Source organism: Panthera onca, chromosome D2 (assembly GCF_046562875.1).
Source record: "Panthera onca isolate mPanOnc1 chromosome D2, mPanOnc1 haplotype 2, whole genome shotgun sequence".
Classification (NCBI taxonomy): domain Eukaryota; kingdom Metazoa; phylum Chordata; class Mammalia; order Carnivora; family Felidae; genus Panthera; species Panthera onca.
Window position 1 is genome coordinate 26136083 of NC_138349.1, and position 23564 is coordinate 26159646.

At 53.9% G+C, this 23564-nt stretch overlaps 1 protein-coding gene across 3 annotated transcripts in view; it reads right to left on the reverse strand.

Annotated features, from left to right (window-relative positions):
- The window catches only part of NEURL1 (neuralized E3 ubiquitin protein ligase 1), an 80199-nt gene that overhangs the window by 17654 nt on the left and 38981 nt on the right, over window positions 1-23564 (reverse strand). The window contains exons 2-4 of one of the 3 annotated variants that reach the window (XM_060641599.3): window positions 9296-9390; window positions 2874-3115; window positions 2150-2471 (exon numbers count right to left, since the gene is read on the reverse strand). In XM_060641599.3, the coding sequence (XP_060497582.1) occupies window positions 2150-2471; window positions 2874-2975 (424 nt within the window). In that variant the 5' untranslated portion in view covers window positions 2976-3115; window positions 9296-9390. Of the gene's footprint in view, window positions 1-2149; window positions 2472-2873; window positions 3116-9295; window positions 9391-16540; window positions 16730-23564 lie in introns of those variants that run through there. The other 2 variants (XM_060641598.3, XM_060641597.3) reach the window with 2 other exon arrangements.

Sequence of the window (23564 nt, forward strand, 5' to 3'; positions counted from 1 at the left end):
GCTTCACCTCCAGGAGGAGGTGGCTTGCGAGCTGGGCCTTAATACCAGAATGGGATTTCGGGGGGACTGCAGGAAAAGGCATTCGTTGCTAGGAGAGGGGAAAGCAAGAATGCTGCCCCCACTGCCTTTACCCAGCCCCCTCCCAATAAGACTATAACCTTTTTCAAGAGTGGAGACACTTCTGTCTCCCACCATTGGCCCAGCCCTGGGCCAAGCCATAGTAGTCCCACACTCTTTCAGACGAGAAGACTGAGGCCCAGACAGAAGTGCCCAGGCTGGAGTGCAACCTCAGGCTTTGGGACTTCAGGGCCTTGAAGTGTGAGGCCCTAAGGATATCAGAGCAGCAGGCAGGTATTCACTTGAACCTGGGGTTAAGCTTTACCCTCTCCAGGATGGGTGTGGATGACTGACAGTCATTAGTCACGTAACTGCTTCACGTAACTCTGCTCTTTAAGCAGAGTTCTTCTAAAAGAACCCTGAGAACAGTTGTTTATTATTACCTACCCCTATTTTACAGATGAGGAAACTGAAGTCCCACAGCTAGTATAGGGTGAGGCCAGGAATCCCACCTGGGTCACTCTGACTCTGTAGCCCAGGGGCATAACCACTGCCCTTCCTTTGCTGGGAGGTCGAGGCCCTTCCCTGCAAGTGCACCCATTTCACAAAGGGAATTATCCTTGGACAGCCTCGGCTCCCTTCTCCACTAACGAAGACTTAGAAGAGCCTGCTTTCGGGCTCTTAACTTGTCCATGTGAATGTAGAAACACTTTACTGAGTTGAAAAAACAGAAAGTTCCCAAACTATTAATTAATAAAAACAGCCTCCTGATGTTTGGAACTCCACAGAAAGGCTTCTGACAATTACCCACTTGTTTTTACTTTCACTGTCTTTTTTACTGAAATAAAGGTGTTTTGAAAAGAGCTTCACTCTTTCTAGGCTCTGAAGCCAGAAAGGAAAAAAAGTGGGGAAAAAACAAAAAAAAAAGGTTTCCAACCACCTCCATGGCATTTTTCTCTGCAGGGAGACGGGGGCAGGGACGGGAAATGGAAAGAGCAAGCACAGGCTGAGCACTGACTGGATACCCAGGACTGTGCTGGGCACTCTGCTCACAGCCTCTTTAACTTAACTTCCTCTTCCCAACAGCCCATTTTATAGATGGGAAACCTGAGGCTAATGCAGGCTCTGCCTGGCAACACAGCCACTTTGCCCGTGAACTGATTTGTACCCAGAGTCTACGTACGCACACGCACGTGCACTTGCCAGCACGTGCACGAGTGAGCAAGGTGAGAGCCATCCTGGACTGGGAGTCAGGTGACCTGGATTCTAGTCCCAACTCAGCCACCAACTCAGGAAGCCTGAGACTCTCCAAGGCCCCTTCCAGCGCTGGCATTTGAGGATCCATGTGTGCCCTCCTGAGAAAGCCTGGCTCCTCCTTACCTCCCACGGGATGTGTGCCCTCTCACCCCCCTGAAGCAGCCTCACTCACCCCGGGCACCCAGGGGCAGCCAGAAAAGTCTTAGCCACCCTAGTGCCTTCGGCCCTCCCCCCTTATCCCTTTCACCCACATCCCTGCAAGAAGCACTAGGGTGGGGTTGGACTTCCTGGGGGGCTGCAGAGCCCAGGGGCCAGGGGCTCACTTGGGACTTAGTGCTGGCTCCACACCTCACCTGCCGCGTCTCCTGGGGCCAATGACTCAACCTCCCCTGAGCTTGAGTCTTGCCTCCAGGGGGCCCACTAACAGAATCTGCCTCCCAGGGATGCTGTGAGAACGGCAATAATGAAGTGCCCGGCTCAAGGTAAGTGCTCACTACACTATGGTCACGGAGGTTAATATTCATTACTTCCTGGGAGCGGGGGTCTTTGAGGCTGCCGTTTATGATGAAGGTTGTGTGCTGCTCAAAGGCACAACCTGAGGGGCCCTGGAGGGCAGAAATCCCACCCAGGCGCCCCTCACCCCAGCTGTGAGTCCAAAGGACGGGCGCACTCTGCAGGGCACACGAAGGCTCCCTGAGCTCTCCCGGTGCCCTCTAGGCCCCGGGGCCCTGCCAGCGGGAGAGGGGTCCTCGTGCCTGATGGGATGGAGCAGCGTCACACCTCGGCCCCCGGAGGCGTGTCCCGCACCGAAGGGGCACGGGGAGCGGGCACTCACCCAGCAGCTGGACGCCCCGCGTGAGGCCGTAGACGTCCACCAGGGCCCAGAGTGGGTCGGCCGTGCGGACCCCGTTGAAGAAGAGCATGGCAGCTGAGTCGTTGATGCGGTAGAACACGCGGCCCTTCTTGTCCACCCAGAAAGCGATGATGTTGCCCTCGTTGGCAAACTCCTCGGGCAGCGCCTTGGCCCAGAAGCCGCTCTGGGACACCAGGTCGGGGCAGGCGTACTTGGGCAGCGAGTCAGGGTGGATGCGGGACGGGTCCTTGCTTGTGAAGCCCAGGCGCAGCGCCCCGCTCCAGCAGCACTGCTTCTTGGTGATCTGGGCAGAGGAGATGGCCTCAGACAGCACCCCGGCCCGCCGGCCTCCCGGCCACTGCCAAGGGCCCCAGGGGAGGGAGTGTGCCCCTGTCGGCAGACCCCTGCGGGGAGCCACACCGCCCAGCTGTCCTCCTTCCCCTCCTCTAGGAGCCTTCCCACTGTCCAGTGACAGCTTGTGGCCCCCATGGCCACTCCCGTCCCCGGGTCCTTCTTTGTCACACGGGGAAGGTTGAGAAAGGAGGAGGAAGAGGGAAGAGCATGAGGAGGGATGAGGAAGAGCAGAAGGGACGGCCCGGAGGCAAGAGAAGGGCAGGGTGTCGTCGTGGCCGGGACAGAAGACAGTGCTGAGAGGGAAGGGTCGAGGTCCAGGGAGGCACAGAGGGCAGGGAGTGGGAGGGCCCACCTTCAGTCTGACTTGCTCATAGATGAGGACCGGGCGGTTACTGAAGGTGATGGCATTGCAGAAACTGGCCTGCCTCTTGACGGCCTTGTGGCTGAGGTCCATGAGGATCTGGGAGCCCTTGGTGTGCGGGTGGAAGAGCAGTGGCGTGGCCGGGAGCCCCCCGCCGGGCAGCACCGGAGGGCAGTGCTTCTGCCTGTGGTGGCATCGGTGAGATGGGACAGGGAAGGGGCCCCCGATGGAGTCTGCAAAGGAACAGGCCGCAACGTCAGAGCGGGTGGCAGAGGCCCCCGGAGGGGCGGAGGGCTGGGCACAGCAGGAGATGCCCGCCGCCCAGGATGTCCACCGTCACTGCAACTCATCCGCTGCCACCTTGGGCCACCTGCTGCCATCTCTTGCTGTGTCCCGCTTCGCCATCTACCACCATTGAGTATCTTTCACCACCTTCCCTGGTCCTTCACCCGTCACCTCCCACCCACCATCTCCTGGATTCTAGTCCATCTCCTGCTACTCACTAGTATTTACCACCATCTGTCTTCCACCATCCACCCTTGTGATCAATCAGCATTTACTACCAACACCCACCCCCGCACACTGCCACTCACTACCACCGTCACTCATTTTATTCAGCAAATATTCATTATCTCCCGACTGAGTACCGAGCCCTGTCCTAGGCACTGGACATCCAGGCATGAAACAAACACGGATCCTGTTCTCGAGAAGACACCAGTGCAGGAGAGGAGATACGACACAGACAGGAATCACAATAAAAATGGCAGATAGTGATGAGTGATAAGGATTGGGGGGCAGGTCACTTCTCAGGAAGGCTTCCTGGAGGAGGGGAGGAGGAAGAGAGGGCATGGGGGCTGGGCTGACGACAAGGCTGAGCCGCAGTCAACACGTGACCGCGGAGCTGCCCTGGGAGACCAGCAAGGTGGGTGCGGCAGCCTCCGCAGCAGCAGCCCCAGGACCACGCCCGTCACTTCCCTCCTTCGGGGCCGCCTTCCTGCTTTATACCACCCCCATGCCCACAACATCTTGCACACAGGTAGGCCTCTGCACCCAGGCTTCCTAATGGAACCCGGATCTGCCTCAAGAGCCTCTGGCCAGGGAGGCACGCTGCTTTCTCCTACACACAGTTCTACCTCACCCCACAATGGGATAGAGTACAGGGCAGGGCTTGGTCCAGGAGAAGGCACGTTACAAGCACATAAGGGTGGTGTCCAGGAGACGGGGCAGAGAGAGGAAGCAACATGGACGAGGTATCGCGTGGCCTGGGTCTGTCACTGACTGGCTGTGTGACCTTAGGGAAGTCACTTCCCTGCTCCAGCATAGGCGGCCTCTACCCTGTGGCTCTAAGACGTGTGTCAGCAGCGCTGGGAGTGTTAATGCAGTCCTGGCAGTTGGGGGCAAGGAAGTGGGGGATGTTCATTTCTTCCCCAAGATCTGTGTCCCATCCATCAGGAAGGGCAGCCCCTGCCCATGCCATCAACTTGAGGAGAGAGACACAAGGAGGATGGGGAAGATGGGGTTGGGGAAGTAGGAAACCACAGAATGTGACAGAGGCCTTCTGGGATGTTTCAGAGTTGGGTTCCTCCATGGCAGTGATTTAATAATGCAGAAAGCTCAGTCCCCATCGGCCTGTCCCCGACGCCTTCTGCTCCCTAAAGGGGAGGAAGGGTTTCCAGGAAGGAGAGGAAGATTGGGAGGAAAGGGCGATGGAGAGAGGAATGTCCTGAGCTAGGAAGACGCAGCCTTCAGTCCAGGCCATGTTTGCATCACTTTGCATCACTTTGCATCTTTGCTTCCTTCTTCCCAGAGGGCCCAGACCCGAGTGTCCACAGTCCATGGCTGGTCAGACATCCTGTGTGTGGGAGGTAGGGCTGGAACAAAGAGGAGTTCCCCTTGCTTTCACTAAGGAGAAAAGACTAGAATCACAGAACAGTGCTCAAGGCCTTTGAAGACCACTATGCAATAAACGCGAGAATTGCCCAGAGGAGACCCAGTCAGTCTGAGAAGGCTACCTGGAAGAGGCTGAGTGGGCCCTGGATGGCGCAGAGCAGGGGAGGTCATTCCAGGGAAGGAGACCCTTGGGGTGAAGGGCACAGCGTGGCTACAGGTGACCTACAGGTGCCCTGCCTGGGAGAGGTACACATTGGGATCAGGCCGGCTTCAGACACAGCTTGACTCTCGGTTTCAAAAACCATAGTAAATGGATTAAAGATTGTGGTAGGTCTATACAGTGGAATACCACTCAGTGGTAAGCAAGGAATGAACTACTGATACGAGCAGGAACATGAATTTCAAAATAATTATGCTGAGTGAAATAAGCCGGTTCTTAAAGATAAGCAAACACAATCCACGGAGTAACCACAGGGCCTCTGTTCCTTTCAGCCACTGCCCCCCGCCCTGCCCACACCCTGTCCCATTTATCCTAATTTAAGAAATGCACACTAAGCTCTAGTGATAACAAGCAGATTGGAGGTTACCTGGGAAGGGTTGGGGGGAGGGGGAGAGATTACCAAGGGGCACAAGGGAGTGTTTGGGATGACGGATATGTTCACCATCTGGCTTACAGTGATGGTTTCGTGGGTGTATACGTATGTAAAAACCCACCCAATTATACACTCTAAACACATGTGGTTAAACATATGTCAATATAACTCAATAAAGCAGTTTTTTAAACATGCTGAGCCCAGCAGCTTGGAGCCTCTCCCATGGGACTCTTTCCCAGCCTCTGCTCAGAATCCAGGGACCAACTGCAGGACCTCAGCTTCCTTTAAAACACTTCCTCTCCTTCCCACCATCCTGGGTGGGGTCCTACCGTCCTGCATAAAGAGCTAGAAAATACTAGCTCTGGGCAAATATGGTGGAGACACCCAGGGACCAGAGACGTAGGCCCTGGGAGGACCATTCCCCGGGGCCTCCCTTCCACAGGCAGAGTTTTGGGTGGAGAAGGGTAGCACAGGCCCACCATCCTGGCTGACAGCAGAAAGATGGAGAAGTAAGGATAAGGAAACCCTGGAGCCCGGGGACACAATGTACACCCAGACATGTGGCCTCAGAAAGGCACATTCATGGGCACACACATACACCTGTGAGCACATGAAGGTAATCCAGACCCTACGAGACTTATCCCTTAGGCCAGGAATCCCACATTTACACATGTACCGTGCACACACACACATTCATGTACACAGAGATGTACAAAACAGTACACATAAATCATACACCCAGCGCCCATGGGCCATATGCATCTAATAATAACAGCAGCCAAGTGCTGATAGGTGCCAGGCTCTGAACGGGGAGTTTTACCTACACTTACTGGTTTCATCCTCACAGCAAATTTAACAGGGATGGAGGGACATTACTAGCCCATGTTACTGATGAAGAATCTAAAGCCTCAGAGACATTGAGCAGCTTACCCAAGGTCACACAGCTGGCAGAAAGAGGCTCTAGCCGTCAAATGCGGGCAATGCACCAGCAAGGCCTGAGTCTTAGCCATGAAGCATTAAATCAGCCAAGAAAGCATGGGTTTGGTGTGCTGGACCCATTTTTTTTTTAATGCACATTAAAATATGCTCACAACTGGGGCACCTGGGTGGCTCAGTCAGTTAAGCATACGACTCTTGATTTCGGATGAGGTCTTGATCTTGGGTTCGTGAGTTTGAACCCTGTATTAAGCTCTGTGCTGACAGTGCGGAACCTGCTTGGGATTCTCTCTCCCTTTCTCCCTGCCCCTTCCTCCCTCCCTCCCTCCCTCCCACCCACCCTCTCTCTCTCTCTCTCTCAAAAAGAAACTTAAAAAATAAAATAAAATAAAATAAGCTCACAATCTGGTAAAATATGGAAAAAACTGTTCATCCATGTACCACGTAAAATCATTTCAAGTAGTACACTGAGGGGATACCTGGCATTCTATTACGTTGTCATGATACACATGTATATGCCACCAAAACAGAAATGCAAACCGCGTTTCATACATTGCCCTCACACATGGCTGGATGTAAAATGCGGTGCAGGAACACAGCGAACCCCACTCTGCAAGAACAGTGAATGATAATGGTATGACAAAGAGGAGCCTCAAAACTGTGCTGAGAAAAGCCAGCCTCCAAGGCTGCACAGGTGCTCATTCCATTTGTAGAATGCTCTGGAACAGGCAAAACTATGGGGCTAGAGAGACCAGTGGGTACTGGAGTTTGGGCAAGAGGAAGACACAGGGGCACAAAGGGAGAATGACTGCTATTGTCTATAAAGAATACCTCAAAAGCAACACTTACAACAACAACTAACAAATCAGGTCTTCACTGAGATGGAGGAAAGGGAGGCTGCAATCCTTGACCGCCACAGCCCCCATCACCCCACTGCAGGCAGTGCCTAGGATTGGGACCATGAAACCGGAAACCCGAAAGCCTGCTCAGGCCGGCCGCTCTCAGCCTTAAACCTCTCAAGTGGGTATGAGGGGAGCATTTTGGCAGCTGCAAAGCACCTTCACTGATTCCTGGACTGTGCCTGCCTCCTCCTGCCCACAGTGTAGCTTCCGGGGCTATCCTCTGCCCCTTCTCTCTGCACTCAGCTCTGAGTAATCAAAGCCACCGTGCCACCTCTGTGGAGATGATGTGAAAACCCTCTCTGGCCTGCTGGGTATCTCCAAGTGACCACGGTCACCTGCCACCTGGCAGACCCCAGCTGAACTCCTGACCCTAACCCACCAGCCCTCCATGCTCCCAGGCCCCAGTGGAGTCTTTGAGCATCGCACATCCGACCTGCTGATCCCACCTGAGAAAGAAGCATCCCTGGGCTCCGCCCACTCCTGTCCTCCCTGCCACCAGGGCCTTAGCGGGGCCTCATCACTCTCTTTGAACAAGGGCCAGGGCCTCCATATACAGCCACCAAGGTTCTGTCCTGCATGCCTCCAGGGGGTGCTGTTTGCACAGAAAATAAGACGAATTGTGCCCTCCAAGGTGTCCAACATGGTGGTCCAGACCAGGGTGTTCGCCGCCTCCCCAACCCCTGCTATCTCCCTCCTCCACCTCAGCTGGCATTATGGTCCAGTGAGGAGGAAGGAGAGAAAGCAGAATGAGAATTAACCCTGAGCACAGCTCTGATATTAAGGGCCAGAGGGGTGGCTGGGGCAAGGCTTCTTCCCTACACCATCCAAAAGGGCTCCCTCTCTGCACTTTGACAGACACTATGACCCTTAAGGTCTCCATTCTACAGATGAGTTATGATTCAGACTGGTTAATCAGCTTGCTCGAGCTCACACAGCAATTAAGAAACAGACCTGGGTCTTGAACCTTGGTCTTCCGGTGCTATTTAGGGGTCCTTTACCCTACTCAGCATCTAATACTGCAGCCCATTTTCCCCATGAATCCAAGATGGCAGGAGTAGTGGGGAAAGGCTGTGTGGAGAAGGCACTGGGCCAGTCCCAGCTGGGGGAGCAGCCACAACAAAAGGACCTCAAGATGCTGGGACACTACTCCCCCAGCAGCCAATGGTCCTGGTGGAGCCCCAGTCTCACCATCTGGCTCCCGACAGAGCTCTCAGGGAGGCCCCCTTTAGTGACAGGTTTACAAGCTTCCCAGGAGCCACAGTGGGAGCACTCTCCCCCCTCAGGCGAGGCTGCTGCTGACACAATGGAAACTACCCCCCCCCCCCAGCCATTCCTCCTGGGCATTTATGAGGTGCCAGACACAAGCCTAGCCTGCCTTCCAGGTGACCCTCAGCTAGCTCTGGACCACATTCCTGCCTCTCGGTGGGGTCCCAGGGAGAGAGGTCTGGATACAATGCAGCCTCCAGAGTGACCTCCTCCCCACTGCCCCGGCCAAGCTCTGCTCCAGAGCTATCCTGGCAGAGCCCCAGAGGCCCAGGCCAGGCTGAGGTGGGCTGCCAAGGAGAGACAGGGAGAGAGCAATGCTAATGACAACGACCAACCTCTATGTGACTTAACAGGCAGGGTCTTCATTACGCCCCCAGTGCCGCTATTACACAGGTCCTCAGAAGTGGAGTCACCCAGCCAGAGTAAAGAGCCCAGATCTGAACCCAGGTCTGCTGCCTCCAAACCCAGCAGCTCTGTCACTAACTGTAAGACCTCTGGAGCCTCGCTTTTCTCATCTGTAAAATGAGGATCATGGCAGATCTTCTTCATGGGATCTTAAAACTAACCCAGGAAGTGGTTGCTAAAATAATATTAATTATCATTTATTATTATTTAGCAGCTATTAGTTGTATTAATAATGAAGAAAATTAATACTTATTATATAACAATAATGATTATTATTGCTACTGACATCAATCTGTGCTCTCATACCTCCACACCTTTGCTCAAGCTATCCCCCCCCCCCCCACACACACACACACATCTTCTTTCCCTCTCCCACCTTCACCTCTCTACTTCCTAACCATCTTTCAAGACGGAATCTCACCATGTTCAGGATCGCCTTGTTCTGAACCTGTGGGCCTGAATACCAGGGCTGGCACACTTGTTTGCACCTCCTGTGAAGGGGGGCCGTCTCACTTCCTGGATAATAAAGGTCAGAGGACAAAGAACATGAACCCTAGAGTCAGGAGGCCCTGGGTTCAGATCCCTGGCCATGCCACAGACACGCTCTGTGACTTTGGGCAAGTCACTTCGCCTCTCTGGACCTTGATTTCTTTCTCTGTAAAACACAGGGTCATCATAGCTGCCCTGCCCATCTCTCCAAATTGTTGTGAGGACCCAGTGAGTTCCTAGATGCGGAAAAATGTTGTGCACTTGAACACCCGGTCCCAGCATAAGGTCTTATATTTTTCCTATAAAAGCAGCAAACACCCCTGTAGGAAATGACCCGTTCTTTTCATCCCAGACACTCCTGTTTTCTCTCCTCCCAAATGCCCTAACCCTGGACTGCATGTACTGTATAGGACTCTCTCTTGGGTAAAGACTGTGGAAGCCAGTTTGAAGGGTGGAAGCCTGTTTGAAGGTAGAGAGGGAGCCTGGGTGGAAGAGATGATGGTAGAACGGGGCAGATGTGAACTTCTCTGGGGTCCTTAAAGGGGCCCACTTCCCTCACTTGCCTCTTGCTTCCAGGCTTGGTCCAACCCCATTTCTCTGCTGGGAACCTTTCCGTCCTCCTTCCCACCCATGTACCTGCCTTTCTCTCACTCATTCTTTAGACATTGATTTTTTTTTCATTTATTGATTTTTAAATATTTATTTATTTTTGAGAGAAGGAGAGAGAGAGAGAGAGAGAGAGAGAGAGAGAGAGAGAGAGAAAACACAAGTGGGGCAGGGGCAGAGAGAGAGAAAGACACAGAATCCGAAGCAGGCTCCAGGCTGTCAGCACAGAGCCCAATGCAGGGCTCAAACAAATGAACTGCGAGATCATGACCTGAGCCAGACGCTTAACCGACTGAGCCACCCAGGTGCCCCTTTAGACCTTGATTTTAGGGGCGCCTGGGTGGCTCAGTCGGTTAAACGTCCGACTTCGGCTCAGGTCACGATCTCGTGGTCCGCGAGTTCGAGCCCCGCGTCGGGCTCTGGGCTGATGGCTCAGAGCCTGGAGCCTGCTTCCGATTCTGTGTTTCCCTCTCTCTCTGCCCCTCCCCTGTTCATGCTGTGTCTCTCTCTGTCTCAAAAATAAATAAACATTAAAAAAAATTAAAAAAACAAACAAACAAACAAACAAAACATCTTTAGACCTTGATTTTAAAGCCCACATTCCCCTAGACTAGGCTGAGGGCCCTGCTATGGACCCCCAGGGACTCCACCCACAAACCCCTAACAGCATCCAGCACCCAAGTAGCCTCTTTCAATTCTGGCTCCTCCACAGAATTAACCGCAAATGCCCAGAGGCACCCACTGTAGGCAATGCACTGATCTGTCTTCTCCACATCCAGAATGGTTCTGGGTGCATGCCATCCTTGGGAGTTGAGATCATTTTCCGTGCTCTGCAGTGCAGCTTTCCGGCAAGAAAAGGCTGCAGGGTTTTTGTGTCTGTCTCCCTGATGGACTCTGAGCCTCCCGAGGGCAGAAACCACTGTTTCCCCAGTGCCTAGCTCAGAGCACGGTGTGGGGGCTCAATGCAAATTGTTGAATGAACTGCCACTGTTTGATTCTTCAATCCACTGACCAATTGGCAAGTGTCCAGGGAGTACCTACTCTGTGCCCTGTCCTTTCTGGTGTCCTGTGGAGAAATCAGAGGAAGGGGTGCTAAAAGGACAGCTTCCTTCACTGCCCAGCACCAAGATCCCACACTACGTGCCTAAGAACCTTCAACAGCTCCCCCCCTTGCCTGCAGGAAAAAGAAGAAAGGGAAAGTCATGAAAGTTAGTTCTTTCTTTGGTTTCAGATGCCCTTCACATACAAGCTCACCTCACTGTCTCAGTTCCTGCAAGGCAGGTGTCTGGAAGAAGCAGCTTCTAAGGTGGCCCCTATGATCCACACATCTGCCTCCTGGAAGTCATCCCCTTTTGCAGTCCCTGCCCCTTGGGTGTAGAGTGGAATGGAATACTGCTCCTAATGAATGAAATACTGCTGAAGTAATAGGAGGTCATGCCCAAGACTGGGTATAAAAAGTCTTCAGCTTTCATCCTGGTTACTCTCTCTTGCCTCTCTTGGGTTTCTCCCTTGGGGGAAACCCAGATCCTATGTCTTGAGATAACCCTGTGCAGAAGCCTGTGTGGCAAGGGACCAAGAACTGCCCATCACCACGTAAGCGTGGATATGGATCCCCTCCAGGCAAGCCTTCAGATGAGACCACAGCCCCAGCCAATAACTTGACTGTAATCTCCCAAAATACATTAAGCTGGAGGTATCTAGCTAAACTGTGTCAAGATTCCTGACCCACAGAAACTGAGATAATGAAATGTTTGCTGTTTTAAACCACTAACTTTTGGGGTAATTTGCTATACAACAATAGGTGCGTTATGCAGCAATGCAGTGTCAATTAGTCCCACTTTATAGATAAGGAAACAGAGGCTCTGAGAGGTCATAACTGGCCTGAGATCACGTAGCTGGTAAGTGACAGAACTAAGTTCTGAATGCAGATAACACACTGCAAAGCCACCTTCGGCGAGCCCCAGCTAGCTGGCCAGCGTCCTCTCTCTACTACACGAACCCTCCAGTCCACTCTAGTTGGTTTCTCCATGACCTCTGCAGCCTCCATGTACACACACCTTTGTGACTCAGGGTTAGGGGCCATGTAGGCCTACCATCTCCCCTAGAGCCCCGGTTAAGCCTACAGCAGGCCCTGCTTCTCCCTGGAAGTCTGAATGAATCCATGACGACAAGCTGGGTGAAGGAGGGTAGCGGGGAGTGGGCAAGATTGGCACCTTTGTCACCAAGTTAATCCCCACACTGAGCCTCCCGTTCTCACTCTTTCTGTGAGACATCCCAGTCCGACATTTTCCAGCAGCCAGATGTGCATACAGCTGTGCCTCCCCATATCCTCACTGCTGGGAGGGGACCAGCCCTCTTTTTCCCCCACCCCCATCCTACCCCAAGATTCCAGAAGGGGATTCCAGATGCTAACTATTCTGGGTTCAGCTCCGGGTCCTTATCTTCCCAGCATCTCCCCAAAGTCCCCAGGCCAAGCCTGAGAGAATGTGGGTTTCTGGGTGGAAGCATGGCTCAGTCACATAAATCCACACACTACCTAGACCATCACCCTCCCCTTACACAGATCCGTACTCACTCATGTGTGCATGCATGTACACACACAACCAGTGGGCATGCCTGATGGTGGACACAAGCATCTAGGAACATTCTGTCCCAGGGACTCATCAGGGCTGGAGGGCGCAGAGATATTCTTGGTCCTTAGAGGCACCAGGTACATGTGTGTGTATACGCTCACGAACATACAGAGGCCTGGAGGAGCCTCCACGGAAACCTTCATAGAGACACATCCATTTATAGGGTGCTTACTATGCACAGGGTATACTTAGTGCTCATTAGCTTACCTAATCTTTCCACCAACCTTCAGGGTAAACCTTAACATCCCCAATGTACAGAAGAGGACAATGAGACTCAGACTCAGATGAAGGGACTGACCCAAAGTCACATGGCCAGTGGACCGGGATTCAAACTCTCACCAAGAACACCTGCCCCACCGTCCTCTTCCTGTCTAGCCTTGCCTGGCCTCACTGCCCAGCTCAGGACTCACATCCCTGAAGCTGTCCCTGACAGCTCCATCCCACCTGCCTCCCAGCCACCCGCAGCTCCAACTGCCATATGGTCCAGCCACCCAGGGCCTGTACCCCTCACTCTTCCCTCTTACTCAATGACCAAGGATCTGCTTGGTGCTCACTGGGTGCCAGACACAGAGGAGCTGGATTAAGAGAATAAGTCATATCAAGCTGAGCCACCACACCTGTGAGCTCACCTTGGCCTAAGCCTCCAGAGCCCCTTCCAGGAGTCAGGCAACTCCCTCTGTGCTAATCCCAGGGTCTTATAAGGCCAGAGGATGCCCTTTCCCCTGCTGCCCATTTGAGAACTAAGGAACCCAAAGAGGACAAGTGGGAAGCCAACTGAGAAGGGACAAGGCCTGGCTTCCCCTGATGCCACCAGCTCCATGACCTCAGCCAACCATATTCCCCTTCTGGGCACAGCATCCCCCTCTGTGAAAGGACAGAGTGGGAACCATCTCTCAAGTCCCTGCACCCCAGCATCTAGGGCTTGTTGGTCCAGAGATCAACGTGAGGGTGACACATACATCTGGGTGAATATGTGTGTGTCATCCATCCATCAGCCCCTCAGCACTGGGCCTATCCTTGCTGGTGGGGGAGCACTGAAGGAGGTGAAGGAGGAAGGCAAAGAAAGAAGAAGGAAGGGCAGGGGTGGGAGGGAGGGGAGGAGAGGCCTCTCAGTATCACTGCTGCCTCCCTCGGTGCTCGCCCGCCCCCGGTTCCTGCCCTCAAGACTAGGAGCCGCTCTGGAAATCTGCCTGATGAAAGACATCAAGCATGTAACTGCCGAAACCATTTTCCAAATGGGAATTAATTTTTCCCATGGGTCTCCTGCCAGGCCGGTCCCAGAGGAACCCAACTCCTCACCACCAGCCCGCGCGCGAGTGCGCACACACACACATACACACACACACACACACGCACACACCTTGTGCAGAAACCCGGACATCTATCTACAGAATAACAAGGACACGTCCCAGGCACAGGGCAACATAAATGTGGCTGCTCACATGTGGAAGCGAAGGCAAAGCATGAAATCCCTTAAATATTAGACAGATATGTACACATCCCTCAGTACACACACAGAGGCCCAAAACACACATACACGATCTGCAGACACCAGAAACACAGACAGCCAAACACGTCCACAAACATACCACTGTCACAGCCCCCTCACCTCTATCACCCAGCGATCCAAAACCTGGGTTCACACCACACCCAAATCCCAAGGCCCATGGTGAAAATACAACCGAGAAGTACGTAACTATTCTTAGGGAATCGGGTGTGGGCTGAGGGGGCCCCGAGCAAGGAGCGATACCCCTGAATCTCCCACTTCCCCCAACACGCCTCCCGGGAAGAGTTTTAAAGCCACAGTGGCCGGGACAGCCGGTGCATAGGTGTGGGCCTGAGCAGCTGTGGATGCAGGCAAGGACATGTGAGGACGTGCAGAGGTTCCGGCTAAGGGACAATGGGACACAGGCAAAGACGCCCTCTCCACAACCCCCAACTCCCCTCTCCTACTCGTGTTGATGGTCAGTTGAGGCAAGGGTCTGGGCCGGCTTGGTGGGAGGCCCATCCTAAGGGGGGTGGTATTGGCTGAGGGTGGGGGAGGGAAGGAGGGTAAAGCAGATGAGACACTTGATTAGCACTCGCCCACGTCCACCCGGCCTGGATGCCCCCACTCCTAGAATTCTCCGCATATCCCAGGTATCCTCCTGTCCCGGATATGACCCTGGCCTCAGAATGCTTTTCCAAGCCCTTTTGGTTTTCCCCATGTTCGGTCTTTATTCATACTCTCCCACGTAACCCTCACAACAATCCTATGAAGAGGGTACTACTATGAGCCCCATTAACAGGTGAGAAAACCGAGGGTCCAGAAGACACCTGGCCTCACTATGACATGTACCTATCTACTCCACAGCATGAGCTCTTGAAGGCCGTATCCTGGCTCGGGCGGTCTTGCCTGTGCTCCAAGGCAGCTGAAGGACGGTGTGCTGCATCCTGGGCCTGTTTGGAGGGCCTCTCTGTCCTTCCCAGGCCACAGGCTTGCCCAAGTCTGATTCCAGTGGAAAATGCCAGTCCGCTCCAGACCCTCTGCCAACAGGCCATGCTGGGGCCAGTGAGCTCTGAGAAGAGCCCCCGTGCCACAGACACGCAGAGCCGGGCCCAGGTCAGCCTAGTCTGAGTCTCAGGCCAAGGCCCAGGCCACTGGCCGGCTCCGGATTATGTGTCTTCCAGGACCTTCCATCTGTCACTTAGCCCTCCAGGCCCAGGACAAAATTTATTTCCTTTTAAGAGAGCCAATGATTTGCTTTTCCCATGTCTCCTTTCCTGCCTTTTTCTTTTTTAATTAGAAATTACTCTCTCAAAGTCCAGAGCCTGGAAGGGAGAGAAGCCACCTGGTCACCGGTCCCCAGCCACAGCTTCCCGATCACTCCTGCCACCACCCTCTCTCCTTCCTGGGCCCCACCCAGGTTCCTTCGTGCCCACTGGACTCAGCAGATGGAGGCTGCCCCATCTCCTAACACCCCATCCGAGGGGGGAGCAGGGGACACAGGGCAGTGTGGCAGGGACTGCCCAAGGTCAGCCCACACTGTTCTGGCACCAGCCAGTTTGTACAGAAACCCAAGCTCCTGGGGCCCAGCAATGACAAAACAAGTCCCTGGGAAGTCTTTCCCTTCTGGGTCTGGTGCCACATCGGCCATGTTACTCCCAAGACCACAGCGCTTGAGCCAGGCAGATTGAGGGGACAGGAGCCGGGTCACAAAGCAGCTCTGCAAGTAGGGAGCCAACCAGTGCTCCTCCCTTCCACCCCTTTACCTGCCCGCCTGTCTGTCTGTCTGACCGTGGACATACACCCCAGGGGTCAGAAGTTCACTGGCCTCCCCAGAAGAGCATACGCTTTGAGAACTGAGGTCAGGCAATGTGGGGGGCTGTCACTTGCACATCCGTGTGTTAGGCACAAGCGGGCACAGGTACACACCCACAGACACCTCCAATGCACCCTTGTGAGCACAGGCACACACACACACATACGCACACACGTGTGTGCCCACACATCTCTCCACGTCTCCATCATGGAACACAGCACTGACCTCCATGGCGTGCATCCCAGGACTACAAACGCGTCCCCCCAGCTGTCTAACTATGGTTTGCCTCAGTTTTAGGAGAGGGGGATATGGAGACCCAGGGCCTCACATCCCATGTCGGGGCTGGTCAGCACCCCAAGAAGGTAAGAGAACAGCAAGACTTTGTGGGGAGACTTAGCTGCCTGACCTCTGCCGACTACCAGAGAAAGCCCACCTCTTCCTGCTTTCTCCAGGCTCCCTTGCTTTCCCCAGTGCCAACCACCCAAAAGCACCCCCTCCCACGGCCCCAGAGCCCACCAAGGAATAAAGAGGCAGGGGAATGATCATGCCCTCACCCGAGTGTCCCAGGCTCCAGCCTCCCCAGGTGGGCCCCAGGCTGGGACCGGGCAGACCCCCTAGCATCAGCTGGGGCCTTACCGTGGAGAGTGCTCCGGGTGATCTGTCCCCCCATCGCAGGCAGCGGGCAGCAAGGCCACCTTCGTTTGGCCGGCTGGCCTCGTCACCGAGCCACCCTAGCCGCCAGCTCCCCTCCTCCTGCCCCTCCTCCTCCCCCCGCGGCCAGCAGCCGGCATGGCAGGGCAGAGCCCGCCCCTCCCATGTCCCCACAAACTCCCTCCCGCACACAGCTCCTGCCTGCGAGGCCAGCTACACACACACACACACACACACACACACACACACACTCACGCACACACAAGCACACCCCTCTGGCCCAGCTTGCCGCCTCCAGGCTCCCACCCACTCCCGGAGCCTCCCCCACCTCCCCGCACTGGTACAGGCAATGGGATCTGTCATGTTTATTTACATAAGGAGGAGGAGACTAGAGGCTTCCTGAAATAGCCAAGCTCCAGAAAGCACTGGAGATGCCCCAACCAGAGCAGACACACACACACACACACACACACACACACACACACACAAACACACGCACACGCACGTGTGTGCACACACATATGCTCATTCCCCACTTCATCACAGATACACACACATGCACACAACCTCCCCATTCACCCAGGCTTACAGCCATTCACGTGTCATTATGCACCTCCTACTTGCAGACAACGGGCAAGGCAATGAGGGTTCCATGGTGAGCAAAACACACATTGTCCTATCCTCAAGGGGCTTACAGTCGGGCTAGTGGAGCTTAATAACAAACAGCTAACATGGCTTCTATCTTCTTCCAGGCTTGACTGCAAATGCTTTAGGAGTATTAACTCCTTCAGTCCTCACTGGCTGAGTGAAGAGGTCAGTACTGTCATCAATAGGTACCATTATTATTATTATTATCTTACAGATGAGAAAAGTGAGGCAGAGGCAGGTTACCAACCCAGAAAGTGGCAGGGCTGGGATGGAAGCCCAGGGATCCATGCTTTCACCTCCACGCCAACGGTCCCTTTAATGGTAATGTGTGTCAGCAACCTAACTACCTGTCTGCGCCACGCCCCATGTATATGCACAAACCCAGGCTCGCATAAGCATTCACCACCATGCACGCTTACCTACCTCCTGCCCACCAGACACACACTCGCACCGTTACACACACACCTTGCAGTGTACCTACTCAACACACGCACGCTCCCACAGACTCATGCAGTCTCTAGAGAAATCCTGAGTGTGAAAAACCTGGCACCCCACACTTAGGGGAGAGGTTGCAGGCAGAGTTGCAGGCAGAGAGGGCAGAGGGCGGGAGGAAGGCGGGCCCCTCGAGTCCTAGGCAGGCGTGAGTGCTGGGAGCGCAAGGGAATCACCAGAACGACGCCGTTCTGTGCAACGAGCACTCACAGTGTGTCAGGCACTGCATGCGCTATCTCATTTGTATTCCAGGTGGGAGGCACTACTGGCAGGTACGTCCATTTTACAGAAAAGTAAATGGAGGCTCTGAAAGGCTCAGGAAATTGACTGAGGCGACCCACCATGTCAGACGCAGAGTCACGACTCAAGCCTGGGTCTGTGAGACAATCTCCCAGTCCATCACGCATTGCAGCTCTCTGCAGGACAAGGGCCCCTCCCGGGCCCCGGCCCAGCCCCTGTCCTCAGGGTCAGGGATCTGGGTTCCCAGGGAAAGATCTGGGTGGGGAGGGAAGGCCAGTGGGCGGAGACATGGGAGTTGGGGAAAGAGCTACGGGAAAGGCAGGGGCTGCCCCATATCATAAGGGACTCAGAGGCCTGGACACTACGAGGGGCTGTGCTGGGCTCTGAGCCTTCACCTCAAGACCCTGCTGTTGCCGCCCGTGAGTTGGTCTGGGGGAGGGGCACTCAGGCCTGACCTAGTGTCACCGGCCAGAGGGCTAGGCAGGCCCTGGGTGAAAGTGTCCACAAGCCCAGTATGCTGATCCTCCTCCCAGACCAGAGGCATGCCTGAGTCTCCTCTCTGGAATGAGCTGTGACACCCAATTCCACACAAGGCTGCCCCTTTGTACAGGCACATCTTGCTGTTGGCTGTGCACAGCCACGCGCACATGCACATGCTCCGTGGCATACACACCCCGTTCTTCTGGGGGAAGGAGGCTCATTTAAAGTCTAACAGAGGGGGAAACAACCCAAACTCCTTTTGTGGGATAAATAATCATAATAATAGCAAACACAGGACTGACTATGTGCCAAGAAGTTCTAAGCACACTACACACGTTAATTTGTTCAATCCTCATGACAACCCTAAGGGATAAGTTGCATTTTTATGCCCATTTTACAGATGAGGAAACCAAGGCAAAAAGAGGCTGCCCTGGAGGCTGTTCTTAGAGCAGCAGAGTCAACTCCCCTCATCCTGCCTGCCTTTTAATGTGCCTTCCTGGGCCCTTCCCTACCAGCCCCTTTCACATGGCCAGCCTAGTCTTCCCACTCCCTGATCACTAGGAACACCTCTTCTGGGAAGCCTCCCTGGGACCCCAGGGGCAGAGTGAGTCCCCCCTTCTTGGAGCTTGTCTCTCCTCTCCTCAAGCTATGCCTCTCCCAAGCCCTTGTCTTACTCTGCCCTACACAGAGATGGTCATGCCTAGCTGTGGCCTTGTCTGCTTGCCCTGGGTGCATCAGAACAATTCAACTTGACCAACACTGATGAGCACCTACGACTGTGGGGCAGACACTAAGTTGGGGGTGCAGAGGTGATCAGTAATAAGCCCTGGCTCTCGAGGACTTACAGTCCAGAGGGAAACGTATCTCTCAAGTAGTCTCACTAAAGAACACAGAATCACAATCCTAGAAAAGTGTTCCAAAGGAGTAGCGTTCTCAGGGGGCTTGGGGCTGGCTTTCCCGAAAAGCAAAGGTGAAGGATAAGTAGGTCTATGTGCTATGGAGGTAGATTTGAAGGGAGAGAGCTCCAGGGAGACCTTGATGGCTCATGGGTTACACAGCTAACCCTTAATTTTGGCTCAGGTCATGATCTCACAGTTATGAGATCAATCCCCATGTCAGGCTCTGCACTGAGCATAGAGCCTGCTTCGGGGTTCTCTATCCCTCTGCCTCTGCCTGCCTCTCTCTCTCTCTCTCTCTCTCTCTCAAAATAAATAAACATTTTAAAAAAGAGAGAGAGAGAGCACTCCAGAGAGTAACCATGACATGTACAAAGGCACTGTGGCTGGAGGAAGCCCCACACATTCTAGAAGCAAGATTGGTACAGCTGGGGCAAAGGCAGCAGCAGGAGCCGGGGGAAAGTTTCCGCTGGCAGGCCAAGGTGGTCAAAGGACACACCAGGAGGGCCTTGAAGAGCAGGGTGAAGAATCTGGCCTTCCCTCTGAGAGCAGTAGGGAACCCCTGAGAGGGTTCAGCAGAGAAGCAACAAGACCAGACCTGCATTTCTAAAAGGTCATCCAGCCATCTGGTGTGGAGAATGCACGGAGGAGGAAAAGGCGCAAGGGAAAAAAGCAGGAGTGTGAGCAGGGTTGGGCCTGGACCTGACTTGCCCTCTCTCCCCTCCAGCCTAGCATTATGCCTGCACAGAGCAAGTGCTCAGGAAAGATCTCAGGAATGGAAGAGAATCCACGTAATTTTCTGCAAGCAGGACTGGGGGTCAGTAACCAAGCAGGAATGGGGACAGAGCGAAAGTTCAGCAAACCAGAAGTCCTTCAGGTAGGTGGTGGCCCTCACTCTGGCCACCGGAGAGTGGACTGGGGGCGCTTGGACCCCGGGCTTTCATAACACCACTGTCTAAAGGGGTTCCCCGGCAGGCCTGGGCCCTGTTTCCTACAATCCACTCCCCAATTTAAATAGGAAATGGCGACATCCTGTGCCTGAGGGTCCCCCCTACCACCTCCCAAGAGCAGTGTCCAGCCCTCTACAGATGAAGCAGCAGCCAGCAGTGCATGCCCTCTCTGTTTCATTCATTGGGGCATCACAAAAAATTTCATTCAGCCAAAGGATTCTGTTTCTAAATGGGGCGAGAAAACCACTGACCTACATCATTCATTCACTCATCAAGTGTTCACAGAGTGTCAACTATGAACCCAGTGGTAAGCAAGGCCCAACTGCTTCCCTACAGAAGCCAAGCAGAAGCCATGCTGGGATCAAGGAATGGAGTTCCTCTCCTCCGGCTGAATTATTTTAGCATCCTGTTCTCTAGAAAGGACGTGAAAGGGAACGTGAAGGCATGGAAAGGGTATGAACAGGGATGGAGAATCTATAAGTAAATCTACAGGAGAGGCTATAAACACTACCGTTTATTGAGCACTTACTATGTGCCACGCACCGTGATAAGTATTTCAAGGGCATAATCCCACCGAATCCCCACAACGTCCCTGTAGGACAGAGACCTACCCATCTTGCAGGCAACTAAACTGAGGTTCGGAGAGGCTACACTGAAGGCAAGACAAGCTGGGACTCAAACCCAGATCTGTCTGCATCAAAACTCATGTTCTATCCAGAAAAGGCCAAAGGGCAGGGATTCTTCTTGCTTGGGAAAGAGCAGACAAGGGAACAGTGTGCCTTTTCCTTAAGGAATCAGAGGGATTCTATTTGGAGGCAGAGCCTAGGAGTTTTCCAATGGACGGAGGGTGATACCCCAGGATGGAGCTTTAATGAAGGTGGGGAGACTGAGGACTGGAGGAAGACTGGACTTCCAGTCTGTTAGCAGGAGAGCCCATCCTGGAAATCTTGCAGAAAGTAGACCTGTCCATGACCTGCATGGGGGCTGCAATGCCTCAGAGCCCACAAGGCAGAAGGCAGGGCTGCATGTGTCCTGGGGAAACGATTTGGTCTGGGAGAAACGTTGCCAATCTTCAGAAAGAACCCCTCCCTTTCTGGCTAGCCCCCTGCTGCATCTGATCTCTGGCTGCAGAGAACTTCCGCCCCCTTGGCTCTCTGAACCCACTCAGCTCCAGAGAGCCCTCTCCCCTGCCTTCTGATTTCTTTCTGCCTGCTCCTCTTCCCTCTTGGGTGCCATCTTCGTCTCCATGGCAGGCTACTCAGCCCACATCTCTCCTCACCAAGCCCTTCCTCATCCACGTCCCCCAAGTCCCATCGCCCACATCCCCAGCTAAACCTGCCCTCTCAGAACTCAAAAGTCCAGGGCAGACCTAGCAGATGAAGAACAAAACATGGAACAAGTTCACTGAACAACAGCAACCATCAGAATCGCACATTCCAAGATCCCTGAAGGGAAGGAGCCTCAAGAAAGCTCTGGTCCAGTATCACTGCCTTCAAGAAGGCCATGAAGTAACATGCTCATTTTACAGGTGTAGCACATGAGGCCTACTCAGCTGTGGACTTTCCAGGGGTCACACAATGGATACAGAATAAGGACATAAACTTAGGTTTAATGTCTTCTGGTGCTTAACCTGACGTTGACATTTGGGTCAGGGCATCCAAAGCCATGGAAGATAAAGCCATGTCCATGTCTCCTGGACAAGGAGAGGGGGTAACTTTTCTTTATGGTGTGGGGGCAGACGGGATTCCTATCTGCAGAGGTCCATAAAGAGAGGTCAGAGAGGGGAAGCAGCCCTGCTGGGGAGGAGCTGGGAGGCAGTTCCTGGTTGCTATAGTATCTTTTTCGTCAAGAACAAGTGATAATTCGATTGAACTGATGAGTCACCTGGCATTTGAGGCTTGAGGCCAACCTGCCAGGGCCATCGTTCCTGGGCCATCGTTAGACCGGGCCTGGTGCCGGAGAATGGGAAGCAGGGACCTCCATCCCAAAGCTTCTTCCCGTGCCCAGAACCAGGACAAGAGTGCACAAAGAGAGCAGTGTGCATGGAGAGGAGGATAAAGACACACAGGGACACAGGCTGAGAGCATGAGCTATGTGCTACAGAGAAACTAGAGCCAGGGAGTCTATGGGACGTCCTCTGGAGCTGGGACAGGTGCCCCAGCAGTGACAGCTGCCAGCCGCCCAGGATGATGGGAACACAACAGGTGCAGAGGCGGGGGCGGAAACTGAAAGAGAATCTGAGAAAACGGCCTGGAGTTGGCCGCCCCTCCCAGCCCCTGGGCCCAGTGCCAGGCAGCCCTTTCTCAGCCCCTCCAAGACACAAACACACCTACGCCTGCTTCCCAGGGCCAGCCCGGCCAGCCTGGACCAGACGGAGGGTTCACCGTCCATGCTAGGCAGAAAGAACACAACAAGGAAGAAACCAGGTTTTAATTCCCAGGACAGAGTGTGCCAGACGGAGCCCACACCCACAGAGCCCCTACCGGGAAGCAAACATTTGCCTATGGTAAGATTTAGGTCATTGGCCAGGGAGGGTGGAGAGATGTGCCCACCCCACCCTTGCATGGGTTGGGAGCGCTGATCTTATGGTCAGATAGGCAAGCTCTACCTCCTCGTGACTGGCCAACCCCCTGAGCTTCTCTGAGGCCCTGTGCTTGGCTCAACAAGTAATAGCAACTATTGCTGTCGATGATGTTGTTCAGAGACCCAGAGAGCTCAGGAATCTATGTACTACATAGAGGGTCTAAGATTGCTGCCCCGGTCTCAGCAAGGAGAGAGGTAGGAGGCAGGATATGAACACAGCACACCCAGCATGTTACACCGAGGAAAAGAAAGGGAGGAGGGCCTTAATAGACAATGACCATCTACGCCATCCCGTGAGCACCATTTACTCAGCACCGCTCACCGTGCACCACTCACTGGTGTTTTACGTGTGTTACTGCACCGCATGCCTGAAATGCAAATACCATTTCAGAGTGCTGAGTAACAGTAGGACCTTCTAAGCAAGCAGATTAAACGTCATCCCTTATCACCTGGTTAGTGCTCTGTTTTTGTTCAGGGGCAAAGTGAACTTTCAACTTGAAGCCAGTCCTTGTCCCAGCGATCAATCACAAGTGATAAATTACCAGGGCCTGAATTGGTAAGGTGCTCCCTGAATTATGACCTTGCCGAGGAGGGTGAGGAAGGGCAGACAATGAAACGTTTACGGGGGAGGTGAGGCAGAGAGAGGAGACCCAAGGCAACGCGGGAGACAAGACACATGTGCTGGAGCAAGACATGAGCCTCATCCATCCGAGATTGGTA